Raw genomic sequence first — 15223 nt, forward strand, 5'->3', positions numbered from 1 at the left:
TGGATGGTCTAACCGTACGTCAGATATGGATTAAATTTTATTTTTATGTACTTTATGGTTACACTGTAAAAAAAAAAATCTGTAGAATTTCTTCCAGAATATTTGCCAATAATCTATTGTAGTTGTATTATTGCATTTTAATCATGGTTAGGCTTACACAGCCACGCAGCCACAGCCACAGCCACAGCCACCCTAACACAGCCACGCCCCTCACCAATGATTTGTGACCAACTCCACCAGAGGCTTTACTGCCAATGTCAAAAATGAGCTCAGATTGATCACCAGATACAAACATGAAAACAACTCATCGTTTTTAGTCCCTTTTTACACCGATGGTCCTATTCAAGCCTGCATGTAACTGCAGTGAGTTCTTCTGCTTTGTCAGGCTGTTGTATCCAGACGTGCCGACCTTTGAATGGGTGCAATGCTGCAAGTGCAAATGGTGGCCCCTCAGAGACTGTGCTGGACCTCCTCATCCTCACCTGAGGGGTGGGCATTCTGTTGTGCATGTGAAGCTGCAAACGCCCGCAGTAGGCGAGCATACAGTACAGGCCAAAAGTATTAGGCCACCTGTGGTAATGTAATGTAATGTAATGTAATGTGGTTGTATAAAAAAAAAAACTTTAGGTACAGAACAATTCAGTTAATTTATGCACATTTATTGAATAACAAACCAAAGTACAAAACTTTTTTCGATTTATACCTACAGTAATTCAAAAAGATGAGTCTCAGTTTAAAATAATCTTAGACTTGACTTTCCTTGAAATAGCCTCCTTTGGCTTTAATTACAATTAAAAAAAATATTGGAAGCCTATCCAATCAGTATATTGGAAGGGTGTTACTATTGGAAGTCTATCAAAGTGGGAGGTGGAGGGGTGGGAAGGAGGTGTAGAGGTAGTTAAATTGACTGAAATCTTATCTACTTTTAGGTTTAAAAAAAAACACAGGTAGCCTAGTACCCCTGGCTTTTAATGTAAGTAAAATAGACACTAAGGTTGCAAGAAATATGCCAAAGACCAAGTTTGGCTAAGATGTGCAGAGCCAAGTAAAAGTATTGTGGCAAGATTATTCCCAGCGAAAAAATTACAAAGAAGTTTAATATTTCCTGGTTCTGAGTTCAGTACACCCTCAGGATGGTCCAGCTGATGGGCAGTAATGTTAACTGGAGAAGACCAGGAACTTAAAGAGGCAGAAGACAAATATCTTGTCTTGTCTAGCAAAAGAAACCGTCATAAAACTGCACCACAACTACAGGAAGAACTCAATGCGACTAGAAAGAATCCCGAATACAGTTAAACAGCAACTAAAAGGATGTGTGTCTGTCTCTTCCCAATCTTTCTTGGTCCAGTGTTGATGGTGCTTGGCCCACTAAAGTCTTTTCTTCTTGACAGCACGTAGCAAGGCCTTTTTTTGCAGAAGTGAGTACACCCTTGTGCAATATCACTTAAATGTCAAATGATTCAAAATTGTATCACCTCTCAATAATGGCATTATTTCTAAGTTGCCAAGTAGAGTATTTCCTCTTATGAACAACCAAAAAAAAATACTTTAGAAAGACTATATTGAAAATACAGACCTCAAAGTAGAAACTCAATGCAACAAAAGTGAATACACCTGTGATCACTGACACACAAGTTAGAAAACCTGTGATCATTGAAACAAAGTTGAGTACACGTGTGATTTCCAATTAGCCTAATTGCATGAACATGGTTATAAAATGACCTGTGAACACCAGAACGTTCTCAATTTTGGACCTATGGGCTGTGTCTATCTGCATGTCTGCATCATGGCTCCACATGGAAAAGAATTGCCAGAGGAACTGAAAAATCTGATTGTGAGACTTCACAAAGATGGAGAGGGATACAGGAAGACGGGTGACCAACTAAAAATCAGTAGAAACAGTTACAGCAGTAATCAGAGGTATAGGCACGGACAGTGCGCTGCTTGCACAATCTAGCTCTGAAAAACAGACGGGCAAGTGCTTCAGACTTGGCACAGGGGTTATCAATGGAAATAGGAGTTTCTGTGGCAGCTCAGACGGTGCGAAGGACATTGCATAACGTCAGCCTCTTTTAAACTTTGCTAGAGAACATGAAAAGAAGCCTGATAAATATTGGGAGCACATTCTTTGGTCAGATGAGACCAAGATAAATTTGATCGGCTCAGATGGGTTCCAGCATGTTTGGCATGAACCTGGTCAGGACTACCACAGTGAATGCACAGTCCCGACAGTGAAGCACAGAGGTGGGAGTGTGATGATATGGGGCTGCATGAGTGCAAAAGGTGTTGGGGAGATGACATTTATAGATGGCACCATGAATGTTTGTGGATATGCCAAAATACTGGCTGACAAGATGACTCCCAGTCTCCAGAAGCTTGGCAGAAGAGGAATATTCCAGCATGATAACGATCCAAAGCACACTGCCAAAATCAAACAAGAGTTTCTAAAGAAGAAAAAAGTAAAAACTATGACCTGGCCAAGTATGTCGCCTGACTTGAATCCAATAGAACACCTTTGGGGTATTTTAAAGAGAGGTAGAGCAACAACACAACCCCTCCAGCAAAGAGCAACTGAAAACGATTGTCTCTGAAGAATGGCAGAACATCTATCCAGAAATTTTGCAACATTGGTATCCTCCATGCCGAGGAGGATTGAGTCTGTCATCAAAAATAAAGGTGGACATACGAAGTATTGAAAAAATAAAAGATTTGAATCTCAGTAATGAAAGGTGAACTGACTTTTGTTGCATTGAGTTCCTACTGTGGGGCCTGTATTTTTAATATAGTAAATCTAAACTGTTAGTTATTATTTTTACACAAGAGCAAATACCCTACTGTTCAACTTAGAAGTAGTGCAATTACTGTAAGGTGGTACAATGTTAAATCATTTGACATTTAAGTGATATTGCACAGGGGTGTACTCACTTCTGTTGTATACTGTATATTGCAATGTCAGCAAAAGAACTGTTTGTCTGGAGCTTCATGAAATTAGTTTCCATGGCCGAGCGGGCACACAAGTCTAAGATTACCACGTGCAATGCCAAGGGGCACCTGGAGTGGTGTAAAGCCCGACCCCCCCTTACCTATTTAGAGTTCCGGGAGCAGTCTATTGTTACTGAGGATGGGATGTGGGGATGTTGCTGTTTTGTGGAGTATGTAGATGTAGCGCTGTGTATTATTGAATTATGTGTAGGATTTAATATTTATACTTTTGTATTATATTTATTATTGGTGTTGGTTTGGTTTGTGTATCTATCAATCTATCTAATCATCTATTTGTTATAGACATTGATGAATTACATTTTTAAACCTATGTTGTGTGTACTCTAGACATTCTGAGTTACAGTAGAAAATGTTTCACTCCAAGCATGTTGCTAAAATATAGTATAGGGCCAAAGGAACTGGAAAATGCTGTTCCAAGCTGAATGGTGAACGGAATAAGGGAAGTCGTGTTTCTAGAATGCCTGAAAATAGAATGCCTTTTTTTTTTTTTTTTTTTTTTTTGTGCAACACTGGGTCCTGGAGGGTTAAGCTCATGAAATGTATTTCAAGACCATTGAGGGGAGAGCCCAAGTTCAATAGAACTGAACAAATGTCAGTTCTCCTTTTTATTCTCCCTTTTAATTTTGATTGGCTGAGAGATAGCTTCCCGTTTTGCTGCCAGTGGGGTAGACCGAGTAAATTGCATCAGCTGAGAACACAAAATATTTCTTTCTTTCATATCCAAGATGTAGCATTACTTTTGCAGTAGATGGCAGCAAAGCACACGTAGCTATTGCATAGCCCAGTTTTTCAATAGAACTGAATAAATGTCGGTTTCAAAAGTCTCCACTTCAGATGCTTGTGTTTTGCTGCCGTCTACTGTGAAAGAAATGCTACGCGGTTCACTCTCAAAAAAAAAAGAAAAAAAAGAAGGCATGTATTCCTGCCTCTCACCCAGTGCATGCTGGGATAGGCTCCAGCTCCCCTTGCGACCCTGACCAAAACAAGCGGGTTAGATAATGGATGGATGGATGGGATTGTGTGTTGGAGATGGGTACGTATGTGCACATGTAAGTTTTAAGGTAGATGTAAATGCATGGATTATGGTAGGAGGAAATGAATGGCAGGTTTCTGTGAAAGTGTGAACTTTGAGAGTGAGAGGGGTGAGAGGGGCCTATCACCCTTTGACCCATGCAGGGGAGTACGCAGGTCACACGGGTGTGTTTGAGTCAGGCAGACGAGCGGGCCAGCCGTGCAAACGGTCCTCTTTGCTGGGAGCTGCTGTGCGAGTCCCTGTGAGGGTGTGCTGGACCTGCAGCCGCTCCGGGACAGCGGTTCAGGTCAGCGCAGGGGGCAGCGCTGTCGCCTCACAGCAAGAAGGTCGTGGGTTAGAGTCTCGGCTTGGAGCTTCGCGTGTTCTCCCCGTGTCCGCGTGGGTTTCCTCCGGCTACTCCGGTTTCATCTCACAGTCCAAAGACACGCAGCTAGGCTAATTGGAGACTCTAAATTGCCCATAGGTGTGAGTGAATGGTGTGTGTGTGCCCTGCGATAGCTTGGCGGCCTGTCCAGGGTGCATTCCTGCCTCTCGCACAGTGCATGCTGGGATAGGCTCCAGCGACCCTGCTCAGGATAAGCGGGTATAGATAATGGATGGATGAGTTGGTGGATGGTCTGGGACACTTAGATTAGTCTTACTCACCAGATGGAGTAACCTTAGTTAGGACTCCCTAGTATAGCTGTTCATTTTGGTATCCAGACAACCATATTTTCTTCCGGTTGAAGTCGGTTCTTCTTGGTGCAAAAACGTTATTTGAAAGATCCCCGGATGAGTTACACCTTTACCTGCTAGGACAGAAGGTCTTAGTGTTAGTGAACAGCTAGATGAATGCCTGGCAGCAGTAGATTGTCTTGCTCTCCAGTATTCAGGGTTGTTCCGCCCATTATTTCAGCACACTCTGGTCAACACAGGTATATGCAGACCTGTGTTCACACCAACATTCAGGTGACAGGCTTTGAAGTTAATGGAGTCAGATAAACTTGCTTTCCTCCCCTGCAACCAAATCTAAATCCCTGCAGATGATTGGCTGATAAGTTATATGCGTATGCGTTTATCATTGTGTAGGCCCGTTGCCTCACTAACTAAAAACAAGTTCCATATTTATACAGTATGTCCAAACATACGGGTCGCATTAACCAAGGATCAATGTTAACCAACGTCTCATTTTAGTTTTTTAAGCCGTTTCTAATAAACAGCCAATCATCCTGTCATTCTGTTGATCAGCTACGCTAAGGCAATATATTCAGATGTCATTGATCAAAGAGAATACTGTGGAGGAATTTGCGGAGCCGTTTCTGTACTCCTTTGAATCTCCCTTATCAGTTTAATTGCTTTAGCGATATCTGCTGGCTTGTACTTGGCGTTTACTGCTAAAGCAATGATACGTCTGGGACAGTCTTGGACAGCACAGAGAGCTGGGTTACATCTTAGGCTTCTTAGCCTCGGCCAGGAAGCTAAAAAAAACTGGCCCCTTGTCTTGAACCCCATCAATAATTTCTCATTTAAATTGGAGTTGTGCAGCCCGGAGGATTCGAAGGATCGTTAAATATTCTTTATGCAGGGATGGTCGAGTAATAACCCCTTCTGCAATGCTTTGTGAAATAATGGCCACACCTGCAATAACTGGTGCCAGTCATTTTGACACTTATCTTTTTGGGAACTAAAATTAATTATTTAAAAATATCTATTGGGTTGTATTTGTATGAATACAAATGTTTTTCCGTTTTGAACATACAATATAGCTCATCACTGGATGTTCATTTTATACTGGCTTTTCTGCTCATCTTTACCCAGGGTACCAATAATGACCTACAGTGCGTATAATGCAAGAACAATACCTATGAAACTGCGTTGCGCTCAAACATACTTGAGGATTATCAAGAAAGGGCTGTGCTTTTTGCCAAATATTATTTACGGCTGCGCTATTTTATTCACTGGTGCTGAGTAGTCCTGCAACCACTGGTACCGATCTGTCTGTGGCTTTCTTTGTCCACATCACGGACTGGCGTTTTTTGACACGGAACAACAAATTATTCATCGAATAATTCATGCAGACCACAAGAGGGCGCTGTAGAGCACTGTATTTTTGCGAGATATTTTGGGCCTCTGCCCGGTTTGGAAGAGCGTCCCAGCAAGCCACCTTATGTAATTAAATATGAAGGCCGGCTCCGTGGCGGAGAGTATAGGTTTCAGGACTTCTGTGCTTACTCAGAATACCAAGAAACTACCGTCCCACATGACCATATGCTCATAAATATTTATGATTTTTGTGAAGCGCATGAACTTCACGGCGATTCAGAGGTGCTAACCTCCGTCTGCACGCTGGCACTTTGACTCGCGAGGGTGACTTACACACAAGCGCAATGTTCAGAAGGTGTCGGGGCAGCCAGATGAAGAGTTTTATTGACCACCCGCGCTGTACTTTGTGATGCCACGAAAACACCGTCACGTTACTCTGCAGGAGAGTGTGAACTGAAAGGGGGTACAGGGTTGAGTCCCGGGGGGGTCGGGGGGGGGATGACAAAAGCATGGTACGACGCTACATGGGGATTGATTAGACGTCAAGAGCTATGGGGCGAGGGGGCGTCACATGGGCATAGCTGCTTGGGGGGGGGGGGGGCGGGGTCTCTATCTGAGGCCGGCATGCCCCCGGTTCCCGCCCCACCCAGGCCGCGGGACGGCCCTGATAGCTGCACTTGGGCTGGGAGGAGTCGATTGCAGCCGGCTGAACATTTCCCAGACTCCTCGGAGAGGAGAGGTCCGTGCGTTTATACCTACGTCAACGGCAGGCCTCAGGGTCCTCACAGTGTGCTGAAACACGGCAGGAAAATAACATTCTTACTCACTGATTTACTTTTTTATTTGTTTATTTGTTTTGGAGGGCAGGTGCATGTATCGTTTCCAGTTCATTTAAACTTTTTAGACGTGCTCAAAGAGTCAAACTCTCCATCCTTCTGAAGAGTACAAAAGCAGACGAAAGTTGACATAACCTGAAGGATTTTTTTGGGGGGAAAGAAACTGTCGCCTACAGTACTTTTTGCATATTTGACAAGACCACGCTCGTATGGGTAACTTTCAATCTTCCTGAGTCAACCCCCCCCCCCCTATTCAAACTGGGTCACTGAATGAATCATGATGTACTGTATCTATCAGGCTCCTGCTGTACATTTCCAGCAGGTTAAATCGTCCAAATGAATGATAGGCCCGTAAATTACTGAGGCAATTTTAAACCCAAACTTTCGAACTAATCATTGAAAGAACTCCGTGATCTATGGATTTAGGCCTCATTTTTCCAGTTTCTGCATGAGACAGAATTGAGTACATTTCAGTGAATGTCACCCTGTTTATCGCATTAATTTTGTCCAACCCTGATTCGGGACCGTACTGATCTACACTGTAAATTCTTGGGGAGTAATAATCATTCCTTACGATGCAAGACATGTTAGGGCACACAGGCCTTTCCTAAATATACTCCAGAGACCGAGTCCTCCTGTGCCTACAGTATTTTCACAGTCACAGGAAAGCCTGAAAAGCCTCTCAGTGCAAACAGTGCAGTTATAACTGCAGTCACACAGAAGACAAAGTGACTCAAGAGTGGTTTTCAGATCGAGGTGAAACAGGTCCATTTCGTAGTATACTTTAAAAGTATGTCTGACCGTATTTTGCGTTTGTGGTTCTGTGTTTTCTATGCGTTGGCATTGATGGTGTGCTGGGTGTTATTGTTTGAATATTTTACAGTGGCCTCCCTTCGTTTTGTAAAAATAAATTAAATGAATACTGGAAGTGTCTGTGCCTTTTTCTGCCACAAGCTTCGCCTGCACACCCAGCAGATGCACCTGTATAGGACTGCTTTGTGTCCCGCAGTCATACACATGCACATGTACATGCACATGTACGCACACACACACTCTCTCACACACACGCGTGTGCACACACACTTTCTCTCTCTCTCTCACACACACACTCACACGCGCACGCACACACACTCTCTCACACACACGCGTGTGCACACACACTTTCTCTCTCTCTTTCTCTCTCTCTCACACACACACTCACACACACATACTCACACATACTCACACACGCATACACGTTATGCACACACACACATATAAAAACACACTCACTCTATCTCTCTCTCACACACACACACACATACACTCAAGATATAAGCGAGGGTGGCCTGCCAAGGTGCTCGTCAACAAACAGAAAGGGTTTGAGGTTCAAAGCTTGGTGATTGGTTGGAAGCTGCAATACAGGATCCCAAATGACCTCTCTCTCTCTTCAACAGAGGGTACCTGCCCTTTCACCGTTCAGTACTTACACATGCAGATTAATTCCAGTTTACACACTCTGATCTACACTTTCCGGTTTCTAGCTGAGGTTGGAGTGTCTGAAGTTTTGGATTACGGTGTTCCTGGTCCATCAAAAAAAAAAACAACAAAGTTGGACGCCCTCCCCCCAACTTCGGCAGCAAAGTACAAAAATTCAGTCCGCCATTTCCCCGACCTATCTATATCCACAATGCCCCCGGCGTGTGGTGCTTACGAAGCAGTTCCACTGTTCGAAGCTTTCAGTTGTGATTTGCTGACCAGCTGCTGACTGGAGTTTTTATTGCAGCCATTCAACAGGCGATTACATTACTGAAGAGGGCAGAGAAGGGCCAATGGGCAGCACAATGGCGGGGAGCTTTGCACGCCGCTGATGTCATCGGCGGCAAAGAAAGGGATTCTGCAGTTGGCTGGAATATCACTGTGTTTATTGCCCTATGGCAACAACAGGAGCTCACGGGAAAAGGGCTGGTTGTGTGCGTGTGTGTGTGAGTGTGTGTGTCTGTGTGTGTGTGCGTGTGTGTGCACGTGTGTGTGTGTGAGTGTGTGTCTGTGTGCGTTTGTGTGTGTGTGTGTGTGTGTGTGTGAGAGAGAGAGAGACAGAGAGAGAGGGAGGGAGAGAGAGGAAGAGAGCTAGAGAGGAGGGGAGAGAGGGTGAGGGAGAGAGAGAGACTATGAGAGGGAGAGAGGGTTGTTGGGGAGAGTGGAGGCGAGAGAGAAATTATTTTTATATTAACAGTATTATTTGTTGATATGAGTACATAAGAGCAAGAGCGTTGTGGAAATTTGGGGGAAAGGTTTCAACATCAACAAGTGCCAACATGCAGCAAGGGATTATCAAACTCCTTTTCATCCACAGTTGCAGTTTTATGAGTGAACACAACGTACAGTGCAGTGTTTTCGTCCACATTTCTCATAAATAAATCCTATTTGATACACAAACTTTTGTTCTTGTAATCATTAACATGGGGTGGACTTCAGTCATATACCGATTTACTAAGTTAATGAATTACTCACAGCACGGATCAAAACATCAGTAAACTAATAAACAAAATATGTGATACAGCTACTAATGGAGAATTAATGTATAAAATCAATATTAGTAAAGGTCGCTCGTTCCTTAAGAATAATTGTGGATGCCACTGGACCCAGTCGTTTTTGTACTGGAACAGTACTGGCACAGTGGTGCAGTGGGTAGCACTGTCAACTCACGGCAAGAGGCGACAGTCCTGGGTCCGAATCCAGCCGGGGGCCTGTCTGTGTGGAGTTTGCATGTCCTCCCCGTGTCCATGTGGGTTTCCTTTGGGTGCTCTGGTTTCTTCCCACAGTCCAAAGACCTGCAGGCTAGGTTAATTGGAGACTCTAAATTGCCCCTAGGGATGAGTGTGTGAGTGAATGGTATGTGTGCCCTGTGATGGAACCTGAAACCCTGCCCAGGATAAGCGGGTATAGATAATGGATGGATGGAGCATGGACAATGGATGGATGAGATATAGATAATGGATGGATGGGGCATGGATAATGGATGGATGGGATATAGATAATGGATGGATGGGGCATGGATAATGGATGGATGGGATATAGATAATGGATGGATGGAGCATGGATAATGGATGGATGGGATATAGATAATGGATGGATGGAGCATGGATAATGGATGGATGTGGTATAGATAATGATGGATGAGGCATGGCTAATGGATGGATGGGACAGTACTGGGACATAAGTATCAGGTGCAGGTCGGCTCCCCTAGGTTTTGACATATGAGAGACAGACACTGGCCCACATTGTGCACTCTGACTTTTGTCTCTGTCCAATCAGATTCCTTATAAGACTTGTGGGTGGAGTTTTCATAGTAAATGACCTCATGTTATCCATTCATTTAACATTTTATTAATGGGTATGTTTGTGTGTCTGTTTGTATGGGTGTATGTATTTGAGTTTATTAAATATTTTTGTTATTTATTCATTTATTGAATTACTTAATTATCCATTTTCAAGGTATAAGTTATGACAACAAAAAAAGTGCATTGTTTGTGTCCACATCTCTTTAAGATATGAAAATGAAAAAAATACCACCTGTTGATTGTGCTCAAACCTTGGAATACTCAAAGCATTAAAAATTCTAATTTTTTTTCTTTTTTCTGTTGTGGATCATGTGATTTGGCTAATTAGCAGTCTTTCGCGAGGAAAGCTGTTTTCCACACGCGCGTTTCCCCTGGGTAAGCAACTCATTTGTCTGTCAGCTGCGCTGTTGTGGTCGGTCATGGGGACTCGCACGGCGCACGGGGTCAGAGAAACCAGGCCCTTTGTTACCGTTACCGCTGCGTGTCATTGTGTGTGTCGTCTGCATCTCACCCCCCCACCCCCACCCTCCCAAACCTCCCGCCCCCCACCCCCACAACCCACCCACGTGCTGTCCTCCTCCTTTGGGTTTGCTTTGGCAAAAACACGACATTTCGCTGTTTGCGTTTTCAACAGGAGCACAAACGCTTCCAGGTGGGTGACACAAAAAAAAAAAAAAAAAAGAAGCTCTCTCTGGAATCTTTCTGGCGTTTCCAGGCCTTTCCCCGTCCCCTTTCCACACACATTCCAGTGCTGGTCGGGGTTCCCTGAGATTTCGGCTGGACCAAAATAAGTAAGATATTGGCCTGGATGAATAACAGCAGAACCGATGGCAGCCAAACCTGGCAACCTCTTCGCTAAGCCCTTATTGGCTGCCCGTGGCCCCTGTCACAGTTTGACAGGTCCTGCCTTCAGGTGTTCGTTGTACTACAGGTATGAGGAAGAAGGGAACGTTGCCAAAGCAACGTAGAGTAAGCACACATTTTGGGTGTTGGCTTGAGAATATTCTGGGGGAGCTCTAACAACTGCTACTCTCCCTTTTTGTCCCTCCCCCAACGCGGGAATCACATGACCTGTTTTCACAGGATCAGCTAGTACAGGCGCTCGTGGGTTTGGGCTTCCATAACTACAGCGTAACTACAGCGTCACAGTTTACAAGTGTTTAAGCGGTGAAAGGGATCCTCAGGAAAACTGGCCGTATTAGGTGCAATAAGACTTGGGAAATATGTGCTAATCTGCAGGAATGTGCACTGACTGACCACAGCAACCTACAAGCAGAATGTGGCCTCTGCTTGAGGGTTGTTTTGTCGACATAAATATGCACTCAAAATATAAACCTTTACTAGCTTCACAGCAAACAGATGATCACTTACTATGCCCAATATGTGATTGCTAAGCCTATACTCAACCCACATTCAACCCACAGGGTATTTTTAGAACTCATCACCACTATCAGAACCAGAAATTGGATCCAATTAAATAAATTAAAAATGTCTTATGAGAGTACAGGCACTATTCCGCAGTTGTGTGCATGGTTTGTGTGACCTTTCATTTTATATTATTGTGAACTTATGAAAAGTGCGTGTTAAATGTGTACATAGGCCCATGTGGACACGCTAAATAGGCCCGCCTTACAGTAGCCAATCACTGCCTGGGATGTACTGTTCACACTGTACTGCAACTTTTTTCCTGGGCGACATAGCTCAGGAGGTAAGACCGATTGTCTGGCAGTCGGAGGGTTGCCGGTTCAAACCCCGCACTGGGCATGTCGAAGTGTCCTTGAGCAAGACACCTAACCCCTAACTGCTCTGGCGAATGAGAGGCATCAATTGTAAAGCGCTTTGGATAAAAGCGCTATATAAATGCAGTCCATTTACCATTTACCATTTCCAAACAAATTAGAGACTATGACACAGCAGACACAGTGGGATTTTAAAAATCGTTGAACGCCATTGAAACGCATGTACTATTTAACACGCGGTATAAACATACTATTAAACGACCATTACGGAGGCATGGCGTACATCCAAAAGCTGCGACTACAAGCGCGTAACATTTCCAACATGTGGACGGACACACGTGCTCCTCCTGCATTCAACACGTGCATATGGGCAAATATGGTGAAGTGGAGCAAACGCTTCGTAAATTCATTTCTGCAAGGCAGCGTTGAGAGCTACGTCATCATTATTACGCCTCTCTCACGCGCATCTTTGCGTGCTCGTTCCCAGGTTGGGCGTACGTGCGCGTACCTCCCGATCGCGTGGTGTTCTTCCATATTGCTGCTAGTGGTGGAGATTAGCAAGAAATTTTTAAAGAGGTGTTCGGTGGTGTTTTTTTATATGTTTTAATTTAAACGGACCACTCTGCATCTTAGACTAAAGAGTATTTGGTCTAGGGGTGGAGTGGAGAAAAGATAGAGACGAGTTGAATTGCGGATTACAATATTTTTTGCTCTCGATTTGAAGGCGAATTTGGGGGTTGAGGAAAAGGAGAAATGGCCACTCAGGTGGAGACTCTCCTACCGAACAATCCTCTGTTGAAGCAAGAGGAGCACGGGCATGCAAGCAAAATGCAACAAGGAGATGAATGTCTTGAGAAGGGGGCGAAGGCGACGTCTGCTGCAGACGAGGGGAGCAAAGTCAAGGGAGGCGAGTCGGAACAGGGAGTGTTTGCCATGAAGGAGCCGAGCAAAAAGCAGGTGAAAGATGAGAGCAACAGCCAGGAAAAGATCAACCTCGATAAAGAAGCGACCCATCTCAAAGATTCCGATGGGCAAATGGAGGAAGATCTTAAATGCAGCAAAAAGGAGTTTGCCGAAGCCCCCCCGCCCAAGGTTAACCCGTGGACTAAGAAAATGAACGCAGTGACCGTGGTCAGTGTGAATGGGCAAACTCATCATGGTGTGTACCTCCCCTGGTTATTCACGTTCAGCCATAGTCGCTAGATGCTTGTTAATGTGTGTTTTTATTGCTGTCGGCATTTAACTCGCTTGCTTGTGTTTCTTATCGGACATTGGACAGCCAGAACCAACCCGCGATAGGACGGTGGGGAGTTACAGGGGTAATGCTGCACTGCACATTAGCAAGCTAACTACCAGAATGCTCTATATATAGAGTAAGGCCTAAAACTATTTTAGGAATAAGGGGATGCTTTACGCCTGTATCAACTACCTAGCTGCCCAAGTAGTCAGCTGATTGGGTTTGAAATGTTGTATGATAGCTACGAAATCATATGTAGGAACTAACTTCTCCAGTTAGACTAACAGTGAGTAATCTATTATCAAGCTGCTAATATGGGTCGTTGCATATTTGTGGGTGGTATGATATGTAGCACTATCTGGCTGGCTGGTTAATATGACAGGCCCTTGTGTTGTACCTTCGTGGTAGTGTCCAAGTCTCTATAGACTAATATCCCTATCAGAATGTTGTCCAGGTCACTGCCTAACGGTAGTACCGTTGCTTAGCTAACGTTAGCGGTGGTTGAGCTGCCACAAGCTAATCCCACGTTGTCATTGCACAATGCTTGCCAGCTGGCTTGTACAACTGGTTAAATGGTACTTGTTACCACTCTTTATTTGAGCGTATTGTAAATATTCAGCGGTAAATATATTTAGATATAAACCATTAAGCCCGTGCACTAGTCAGGGAGGATGTGATCCATTGTTTGTTGGCCGTCTTAACATCTTTGCTAACAGCGTGCAGAAGACGGAATAGCCGGTTTGCTAATTTGCCTGGCTAACGCTAGCTAACCATACGCTCATGACATGGTGACTTTGCCCCTCCAGCGTTGCGTCTGGCTGGCGAGCCAATTTATGACAAAGCTTCAGAGCATAATAAAAAAAAAACGCAGACTTGCTAGCTAATTTGGAATGCTGTCTAGCAGTCCTGAATGTCTAGAAGGACAAGTTATTTAGTTTAGCTATCTAAACCAAAGTTGCAGCTAGATGGCAAAGCCATCCTGGGGCCTACTAGTTGTTGGCTAACAAGCTATCTAATAGCTAGCTAATTGGATAGTGAAAGACGGACAGGCCACAGTCAGCATTTTGATATTATTTTCATGCATAGCACTACATTTGGTTTGGGGGAAGGCATCGTCTGGAGATGACCTTCACTGTATAAAGACCGAATTTAACTGGAAAGGGTCGTTAAATTGCAGGTTTGTTATGGAACATCACGTGTTCTGTCCACGTGTGAGTCCGCCTTAGTCCAAGATTTTTCAACGTTACGAAAACTTTAGTTGGCTTGTTGTCCAGCTGCGATTTTATCGTTATAAATGCTTACTTGTGGTACTTGGCTACACATGTGACTAGCCGTCTTAATGAGGTTTCTTGCTGGATACCTCGTCACGTCAACGAACAAGATCTGGCTAGCTCGCTAACACCTGATATAATTTATATTTCGGTAGTTTCTACAGAGAAATGGTTGCAAAATGCAACATGTATAAGCAGCTTGTACACTGGTCCTCTGTATTAATCGTCTACTTTTGATTTTTTTTTTGGAAGAAAAAGTGTCCTTGTGTTGGCGTTTCAAAGTTATTCTATCCCACAATCCTTTAGTATCAAGACAACGTGGTTTCAGCCATGTGATCCCATCAGATGTATGACTTTAAACCGCTATTTTTGTTTGGGGCAGCTTAAAAAGAAGTGGAACGCTAGAAACCGATCAGATGACGAATTAATTCGAGTTATCCCGTTAGTTCGAAGTCACGGTTGGCGTTGAGAAAGTTGTAAACAATACAGGGCGGCCTTGCAAACGCGTCCCTTCCCCCCACGGTTACAGTCAGGGAGAACTGCTTGTTTTCTACTGCCGTGGTGCTGCCGTGATCGGCGGGGGGGTGCATTTACAGGAAATAAGCGAACGGTCCTTGTACCAGAAAGCAACTCATTGAAACGCGGTCCTGTATCAGTACAGGGCTACCGTAGTCAGGACCGGGTAATCAGATTTTTTTTTTCCTATCAGGAATCTGCACAGTAGTAAACATTTTCTGTTTCAACGTCGGTCTTACTAGT

The 15223-nt window shown here is 44.1% G+C and overlaps 1 protein-coding gene across 4 annotated transcripts in view; it reads left to right on the forward strand.

The window, feature by feature from the left end:
* Positions 1–12425: 12425 nt before the first annotated feature.
* The window catches only part of larp1 (La ribonucleoprotein 1, translational regulator), a 35584-nt gene continuing 32786 nt past the window's right edge, over positions 12426–15223 (forward strand). For 3 of the 4 annotated variants that reach the window (XM_064349715.1, XM_064349716.1, XM_064349718.1), the window contains exon 1: positions 12426–13115. In XM_064349715.1, coding sequence (XP_064205785.1) covers positions 12710–13115 — 406 coding nt within the window. In that variant the 5' untranslated portion in view covers positions 12426–12709. The remainder of the gene's footprint in view (positions 13116–15223) is intronic. The other variant, XM_064349717.1, reaches the window with a different exon arrangement.

This window comes from Anguilla rostrata, chromosome 9, assembly GCF_018555375.3.
Source record: "Anguilla rostrata isolate EN2019 chromosome 9, ASM1855537v3, whole genome shotgun sequence".
NCBI lineage: Eukaryota > Metazoa > Chordata > Actinopteri > Anguilliformes > Anguillidae > Anguilla > Anguilla rostrata.